This window comes from Salvia hispanica, chromosome 1 (genome assembly GCF_029641045.1).
Source record: "Salvia hispanica isolate PSC_SH4W2 chromosome 1, Shi_PSC_v1, whole genome shotgun sequence".
In the NCBI taxonomy this organism is placed as follows: Eukaryota; Viridiplantae; Streptophyta; class Magnoliopsida; order Lamiales; family Lamiaceae; genus Salvia; species Salvia hispanica.
In genome coordinates, this window is record NC_142692.1 from 7984708 (window position 1) to 7994325 (window position 9618).

Genomic DNA, 9618 nt, shown 5'->3' on the forward strand with positions numbered 1-9618 from the left:
TGTAGTTCACTGAAACAGAAGGCTGCATATTTGCTGTTCACAGAAACAAAGGGCTGTTTTTCTTTTTTATAAAAAATTCATCGGCAAACAGACAGGGGTAACCACCCTAAAAAAAATCCCATCTCGCTGTTCGCCTCAATTTTTCCGTCTCTGTTTGAGGAATTATGAGCTACTGGGTTGCTTGATTTTGATTTTGGGGATTTTGGATTTATAGTGGTGATTGGTTTTTATTGCCCTTGTTGTTGATGGAATTTGCAGCGGGTGGAGGAGTATTGAGTTTTGAGGTTTGTGTTGAGGAGGGTAAAATAGGCATTTCCTTGTCTTGTTGGAGATTAAACCGGCGATGTCTCCTATGTTGGCTGAGAGTGAGTGGACTTTTCTGTAAGGCTTGTAACTCATGCTTCGTTTGTAGTACCTTTTTAATTAAGATAGCACTGTTTCTTTTGAGATTAAAATACGTAATTAACAAAACTTTAAAAAATAAAGACATTTAACTAAATTTCATAATTTATTTTGTTAAAAAAAATAAATAAAAAATCATCGATGATTACTTTTTTAAACAGGGAAGAACAAAATAAATCAGAAGGAAAATCAAAGTTAATAAAATTATAAAATTTAATATAGAAAAACAAGGAGGCTCAGATCTGCAGAAAAACAGGCAAATGGAAGGCCAACGCCGCCATGGCAGCTGACCACCGGTTGCATGTGACTCAAAAACCACAATGCCGTCCGGGTCGCCACCAAGATACGGGCCGGATCTCTCCTTGCCCGATCCATTAGCTCAGAAAACAAAATAGAAACATCATCACAGCCTCTTCAGTCACCAGATCTCCACCGCCACCATCACCACCACCACCACCGCCAATCATCACAGCATCTTCAGTCCAACACAGTTTTGAATTATTGATTAAGCAGCAGAATATATATGTATGTGTGTGTGTTTGTATGTACGTAAAATTTCCACTTAAAGGGCTGTTTGTTAACAAAAAATCATCGGCTAACAGAGAGGGGCAACAACCCTTGCAGAAATCCGGCCTCTCTGTTTCCTCAATTTTGAATTTTCTGAGCTAATGGATGACTGTTTTGTGTGAAGAAGGGCTTAATATAGTCACCATTATTCCATATCTACCCCTGTCCTCAAACGGGTTTGTGGTGCCGGATATTAGCGGGTCGGGTGTGTATGGTTAAGAATCCGGATATGGAGACATTAGAGCATCTCCAATGGTCGGCTAGCGACCGGCTAGCCGATTCGTCGCGCTAGCCGATCGGCTAGCCGAACCATTGCAATCGGCCAGCGCGATTTCGGCGAGCGGATCGGCGTGGGCTGGCCGATCGCTCGTCGCTGGCCGAAGCGCTGGCCGATCGGCTAGCCGCCATTGTGGAGGCCCGATCGGCCAGCGACCGGCGAGCGGCGATTTTTCGTTTTTTTTTTTTTTTTTTTTTAAAATCATATATAAACGCGATTTTCGTTTCATTTTCATTTGCACCACTTGTTTTAACGAGTTTTCTCTCTCTCTAACTTTCTGTTCAAGAGCATCTTCGAGCGATGAGTAACGCTGGTGGTAGCGGTAGTGGTAGTGGTGGGGATCCTGGGGAGTACGAGCGGAGGATGAACGAGGCTATGGAGGCCTACATGAACCGCGGGATGGAGCGGTACATGCGTATGGTGGAACAACAGATCCACCAGCAGGCGATACCTCGCCCTCCACGAGTTGTCCACCACCGAGCAGTGATTCCGCGGGATCACGTAGCTGCACATCAGCGGCTGTACGAGGACTACTTTGCAGAGTACCCGCGGTTTCCCGCCAACATGTTCCGGCGGCGTTTTAGAATGCGCAGGGAGTTGTTTATGCGCATCGTTCGGGCATTGGAGCGTCACTATCTGTGTTTCCGCTTCCGGCACGATGCGGCTGGCAGACCCGGCCACACCCCTATCCAAAAGTGCACGGCAGCAATCAGGCAGTTGGCCTACGGAGGCGCGGCAGACATGTGGGATGAGTACCTCCACATCGGTGAGTCGTCAGCCCTGAAATGTCTGAACGAGTTCTGTGACGGCGTGATAGCCATTTTCGGTGACCAGTACCTTCGAAGCCCTACTCCCGAAGATTGTCAGAATCTGATGCAGATGCACGGGGAGAAGCATGGGTTCCCCGGGATGTTAGGCAGCATAGATTGTATGCACTGGGAGTGGAAGAACTGTCCGACTGCCTGGAAGGGGGCCTACACGACCGGCTACAAGTCAAAGAACCCCACGTTAATCCTCGAGGCCGTAGCTGATTACCGGCTGTGGATCTGGCATGCGTATTTTGGGGTAGCCGGGTCGAACAACGACCTCAACGTCCTGAACTCGTCTCCCCTCTTCAACGAGAAGTGTCAGGGCGTCGGTACAGCCGTCTCATTTGTGGCCAACGGCAACCGGCATGATATGGGCTACTACTTGGCGGATGGTATATACCCTCGGTGGCCGGTCTTTGTGAAGACGATCAGACAAACAAGTGATGAAAAGAAGGCATACTTTGCGCAACGACAGGAGTCGGCGCGCAAGGACGTGGAGCGCGCATTTGGTGTGCTCCAGTCTCGATGGGCGGCAATTAAGGGTCCAACGCGTTTGTGGGATGTCGGATGCGTTTCCCAGATAATGTACGCCTGCATTATCCTTCACAACATGATCGTCGAAGACGAAGGCGTACAACTGACTAGTTGGGTCAGTGACGATGAAGCCGGTCCAAGCCACGGAACGGCCACCCCTAGTGTACGACAGGGGGTACCTCTCGATGAAGCCGGCCGACTCAAGGAATTTGCCAACATGCGCCAAGTGGAAGCTCATATTCAACTCCAAAAGGATATAATTGAAGAGTTGTGGGCACGGAGGATTGCACGGCGATAGTTTTTTTTCTTTATTATGCATGTAATTTTGTTTTATCTATGTAACTTTTTTAAATGCAATTAATGAATTTTCCTGTATATGTGTCGTAAATTTAATTCTGTATTTTAATCGTAATTTTAATTCCGTAAATGTAATATATTTTGAATTATTTTTATTGCGGCTGGCCTATGGCTGACCTAAATCTGACGTGGCAGGTGGTTTTTTTGGTGTTGCTGACGTGGCAGGGGAGAGAATGGCTGGCCTATGGCTGGCCTATCACCCATTGGAGATGCTCTTACACTATTGTCGAGTGGTAGTACTAATTTAAATTTATTCGTAAAACAAATAAGATAAATATATAAAAAAAATATTTATGATGTTATTAAATAAAACTGGATCCATCTTGTTAAATAGTAGCAATTTTATAATAAATAGATAATTACTAATTTTGTTGAATATAAAAGTAGGATTATTTTTTGTGATCGAATATAATACTATTAGTACTGATATTTTTACTTTTTAAGGTTAATTGATGCGTAATATCACATAACTTTTTAAAATTTTAATTTTTAATACTCCATTCGTTTCATTATATGTGACACATTTGTTTTGGGCACAAGTATTTTTAAATAATGGTGTTTAAATTTAATGGTTAAATGAAGAGATAACAAAGTATGAGTGATAAAAAAAAGTTAACATGAGAGATGATAAAGTAATAGAGAGATAGAGTCTTGTTTCTTTGTCATAAAATGAAATGTCTCACTTATAATTGGATGACTAAAAAATGAACACGCCTCCCTTATGGTGGGACGGAGGGAGTATTAAGAACAGTGATCGTGGTGCTAATTTCACACCGACAATAGATTCTGATTTATTATAGTAAATGACATGGAAGACGGGTTAAGCTTTAATTGATGACATAGAATATTTCTTAATATTAGTTTTAAAATTAACGCACAGGTCAAATTTCATGATATTTTTTTTTATCAAATTAGAAATTTGTGACTTTTTTTTTAAATAGTGGCAGTATATAGTTTATTACTTAGTCCTGTGTGAGATTGAATGTCTCATTTTAACTTGATGATCACAACCGTTCGCTTTGCCATTTAGCATTTCTAATGAAATATAACTGAATCAGTAATTGGGCAGAAATGAAACGGATATGGCCCACAAATCTGAAACAAAAATGGCGTTCAGTTAGCCTGAATTGCTATGTATTTGGGCCTCCAATATGATTGAATTGACGAAAAACCCCTCCAACTATTTTCATAATTCTACGCCCTACCCTTCAACCTCCTAAAGCGTGTGCCTGTGGCAAATGAAAAAAACATAGTCCGCCATTTTCATCTGCTCCGTTGCGGCATAGCCACGCTACCTCCATATCCATGGCTTCCACCTCTACTTCCTCCTATGTTGTAGCTGCCTTCGCAGGCTTTCCCTCCTCCTTCGTACGATCCACCGCCTCGGGTGCTTCCTTGCACAGATGCGGGTGTTGATCCTTTAATTATACTCCGTCGCTGCCTTGCGGCAGCTGAAGAAGAAGCTGCAGCGATTCAAACTCACCGGAATTTGAGTACTGAGTTGTATGAAACCCTTCTTTTGGTGGCTGGAATTGGAAAGCAAGGTCTGAAATTGGGGGAAACAAAATTGAAGGGAGCCTGCTACCTCGCTCTGGCTCCGACGCTCACCGAAAGAGCAATCCTGATTTGCTGACTGCACGCTCACCGAAACGGGGGATGAGTCCAAATCAACCAGGGGTGAATTTGTCTTTTTAGATGAACAGTCACTCATATCTGGGGTCTTCAGATATGTATATTACGCATTTTGGAAGTAATATATCAGACAATATATGGACCAAACAGTGCGGGCCGAAGCCCTAAACATGGGCTTTCAAGTTTTGATGCAGACAAACCGAACGCATGAAATTGGGCAGTTTTCAGCCCTTAACTGGGCATATCTGGGAAGCCGAATAAATTAGTGAAATGTATCTATTTTAAATAATAAAAGTGTAAAAGTACACTTAATAGTGGATGTTCTACTATGTAATGGTTGATGAGGAGAATAAGTATGTAAAAATGAGAGCACTAATTCTGAACACTATAGCCTCCGATCATTTATGGTCTTTACACTACCAAGATCTTATGACGAACTCATCATCTTAGTATCTGAATTCAGTGATGGGTATAATAAATTCAATGCGGATCATTCGTTATGGAAAATGTACGAGTTAGTCGAAAAATTGCATAAATTCAAAATATCGACTTTTTTGTCGCCTCATAATCTCTCATATACAAGATTCAAACACATGATCAAGAATTCATCCAACAAAGTGATTAACCACCATAGATCTTCATAATCATCTAAGAAATAAAAGTAATTATCATCTCCAAGATTCAAACACAGGATCATATATCATCTAAGGGCTAAAAAAGAATTCTTAGTATAATCTTTTAACATTCAGACTAAGTTTCATTTTTGTGCATAACAATTTTCTCAGAATAAGTCTACAAACAAGAACACACGGAACATCTTATGGAAGAAGTAAATATCATCTTTTTTCACTCAAGTCAGTAGCTCATAGCTGACTGATGTGAATAAAATTTTCAACAAAATATTCCAACAGATTTATTAACCAAAACCAGATTAATCACTGAAGGTCACAACTGCTAACAAAAAAATACATTGGCCACTAAATTACTTCTCCTAAACTTCTCTTGGCAATAAGTAACAACAAAATCCGATAAAGAGAGAGATGGAGCACCTCCTTACTTCAGCACATTTGCATTTCAATGGAAATTATGCAGAACCAGCTTCCTGCAAATCCCTGACAGCAGCAATAAGCGCCTTTGTTCTACCGTTGAGAGCTATGCCATTCGAATTCATGTCCTCATGCAACTTTTCAGCAGTTTCCCAGTCTAGTGCCTTGAAGCAAAGAGACTTTATCAGTTTATTGTACTCATCGTGTTTAGGCTGCACTCCATGCTGCCTCATTTCGCCTAACAGATTCACAGCCTTGTCAAATTGCTCGAGCTTGCAGAATCCGCGAATGAGCGTGTGGTATGCAACCGGGGTCAGTTTGGAGTGCTTCTCCTTGGCTTCATCGAAGATCTTGATGGCTTCATCCATCTTTCCGGCCCTTGCAAGGCCACCCATGATCACACAGTAGGTGTATACATCGGGTCTCAAGCCTCTGCTTTCCATCGTCTTCACAATGCTCAGAGCCTCCTCCATTTTCTCACTTTTAGTAAGCCCGTTGATCACAAAATTGAACACAGCATTTCCAGGAGGAGGACCGGATTCAATCATTTCAAGTAGAAGCTTCTTTGCTCTGTCAACATCCTCAATCCAACACAACTTCCTGATGACACTTGAAAAGGGCTTAATTGCATGCTTTCGATCCTCTGCTGAAAACTCATCCAACATCTCCAAGGCCAGGGACACAGTCTCTCTATCAAGCTCCTTGTTGATTTCTCCATAAGTCTCCTTATTAGTTTTTTCAACTTGACAAAGAGAGCTAACCACAGCATTGATAGATGACCGTGGAAGATTCATCTTTTTATCCTTTGCATACAGATACACCAAATGTGCATCTTTTGCCATGCCTCCCTTGCACAGGTAGGAAATGATCTTTCCCATCCTAGCAGCATCAGGCAGCTTATCCGCAGCTAACATCTTCTCACAAACAGACCAAGCCCAACTGTAAAACGATCTCTTACAAAGAGCCTCAATAGTGAAATAATACGTATCAGCATTAGACGCACATCCAAAGTCCTCAAACTTATTGAACACCTCAAGTGCTGCCTTCCCTTTCCCCAACTTGGACAACTCAGCTATTATTTCATTCAAACACTCAGAACTCACCACCCCCTTCTCCTTCTCCCCTACCTCGTTTATCAAATCCCATAATGCATACACTTCTCTCCTCTTGTTCTGTATGCATATCAAACTCACAAGCTCACTCAGCACCTGCGAAGTTAAGACAAACCCCCGTTTCTTCAAAACCCATCTGAAGAAACCGATCACATTTTCCCCTTGTGTGCAGGGTGTCTGAAGTACCCTCGTCACAAGATCGTTGTCCAAAGCCAAATCCATAGCTTCCAAATAAGGTTCGATTGAGCCATGAACAATGCCGGAACCCTGCAGCAAAGACAACAAGTTCTGCACCTTCTCTGCGTCATTCTCCTTCAACAATCCAACACCCTCTCCAGATTCTATAACTTCGTCGGCAGCAACAGAACCGCCAAATAAGTCTCCAAAGCCCTGATTTGAATCGGGTGTATCTGCAGCACCGTCAAATATAGAATCTTCATTCTCAAATCCGCCAGATTCATTCAACCCACTGAAATCGAAACCACCAGTGGCTTCATTAGCCCGCGATATCAGTGGCTCGGAGGGAAGATCGTCACGATTCTCAGCTGAACTCGACGAGAAAAGTCTAGGGTTTTGGTGGAAGTGATACGCGGTCGGGAAAAACGAAAATCGAGATGCGGATTCAACAATTAGTGATGGTATTTGGTTGGGTACCTGAAGATTGACGGGAAGAAGCAGCTGCCGCGGCGGCGCCGTACGCCGGTATCGCAAAGCTCCTCTTGCTAATGGCCTCCACATAGTTTGTCTGCGAAGCTCAGTGAAAATGGTGGCCGAAAACCCTAAATCAGATGAGATTTCGAGAGAGGGTTTTTGATGCGCTTTTTCAGAATGTTTAATCAGTATTAGGAATTTAGGAGTATGAAGCATACTACTATTATTTTATCATTTCGAAAATAAAAAGTAAATACTTATTTGAATATATTTTTAAAAAATTAAGTAGAAAAAAAGGTGTAAATAACAAAAAAAAAGTGCAAAAATAACATTAAATATATTTTTTAAAAATTAAGTAGAAAAAAAGGTGTAAATGACAAAAAAAGGGTGCAAAAATAACATTAAGAGCATCTACAATGGATGCCCGATCTCACGCCCTATCGCCCGAGATCGGGCTTGGGCATGATCGGGCACCCATTGCAGGCGTCGGCCACGCCCGAGGACGACCGAGAGTTCGGTCGCCCATTGCAGGGGTGCGCCCGAGCCCGATGTTTTCCGTTTTTTTTTTTTAATTTTAAATTATTTAACCCTAATTTAAACCACTATAAATACTCCATTTTCTTCACTTTACACACACCAAACCTTTCACTTTCTCTTCTATATTCTCTCAATATCCACACTTTCAACAATGGATCTGAGTCATACCCAAACCCCCATAATGTCGACGACGATATGCCCATGTTTGGAGGAGGTGGTGCCTAGTGGCCCGGCCACGAAGACTACCGGGTTGAGACGCCCGCATCTGTAGGATCCACTTTCGTCTCCGACGCTGAGTTCGATTCGTTCTTCGGCGCCAAGGAGTATCGGGTTGAGGAGATGGAGCCTAGTTGTGGGCAACCTCCTGCCCCTGCGCGGCCACCGCCGAAGAAAGGGAGGAAGAAGATGGCGCGGAAAGAAAAGGCGCCATCGGTCCTAGTCCCACTCCCACCCACGAGCCGAACAAGGAGTACGCAACAGGGCGTACTGACTACGAGTTGGATGAGTACCTGAAGGTGGCTTAGTGTTGGGTCAATGTATCGGAGGATTCGATATCCTCCAACAACCATACTTCGGCCAGGATGTGGGATCGCATTGAGGAACGCTACAATGAGGTGAAACCGAAGTGGGCGTTCAAGTGGACCAAGGTTCAGCTGCACAAGTGTTGGGATCGAATCAAGCTCCACGTCAACAACTTCTGCTATATCTACAATAGAAACAGGGACGGAAGGGCTAGCGGTGAGAGCATGGAGGATGTCCTCAACAAGTCGTTGTCCGAGTACCAACGGCAGTTCGGGCAGTTCAAGCTGTACAATATTTGGCTGATCTTGAAGGACAAGGCGAAGTTCAACGGAGGGATATCGGCTGGATCCTCGGCTGCGAAGCGGACGAAGACCACCGCCACAGGTGGTTACACGAGCAGCGGCCCATCTCCTGTGGATCTGAACGCTAAGCCGGAAGGGAGTTCCGGCATGCCTACGTCTACTTTTAGACGTCCCATTGGTACCAAGGCTGCCAAAGCCCATGCCAAAGGGAAGGCGAAGGCGGGCGCGTCTGGATCGGCGGCCCCCCGCATGCTGCGCCTCCTCCATCTTCTCAGCTCATGGACAGGGCGATCGAGGAGTTCGGAGGTTATCGCGAGGTGGTTGAGTATAGGTTTATACTTGACGCCCAAAACAGCCTTCGTCAAGAAACTGATCCGGAAGCCCGACAGAGGACTAAGAATATGATCAAGAATTTGGCCCAGAGGTTGAATTTAGATGACTAGTTTGGTTTTTTCTTTTTTTTAGTATTTTAGTTTTAATGTAGTTTTTTTTAGCTAAGTATGATGTAGTTCCACTTTTCAATTAAGTAATGTAGTTTTTTTTTTTTTTTTTTTTTTTTTTTTTGCATTTGTGGTGTTTAAAATAATATATTTTGGTATTTTATAGTAATTAAAAATAAAATTAAAAAACTAAATTGAAATGAAAAGTGGATAAAAGATAGGGCATGCACTAGGGCTCCACCATTGCAGAAAGATAGGACATGTTGACGTGGCAACTACTAGAGCTCTCACTGGAATTTCCAGTGATACTACTAAATATGCAAATTACATGTACAGGTACCACCTCCTGTTTACTTCACTCAATGATAAAAGAGGTAGTTGTCTAAAAATTTATGAAATTTCATAAAGTATAATTTTGCATTCCAACTTT

General features: G+C 43.0%; 1 protein-coding gene across 1 annotated transcript; it reads right to left on the reverse strand.

Annotated features, from left to right (window-relative positions):
* Positions 1–5393: 5393 nt before the first annotated feature.
* On the reverse strand, positions 5394–7580 carry LOC125220169 (Tetratricopeptide repeat (TPR)-like superfamily protein). Its single transcript, XM_048122314.2, has one exon. The coding sequence runs from the start codon at positions 7472–7474 to the stop codon at positions 5663–5665; it is 1812 nt and encodes a 603-aa protein (XP_047978271.2). The 5' UTR covers positions 7475–7580; the 3' UTR covers positions 5394–5662.
* Between the last annotated feature and the right edge of the window lie 2038 nt (positions 7581–9618).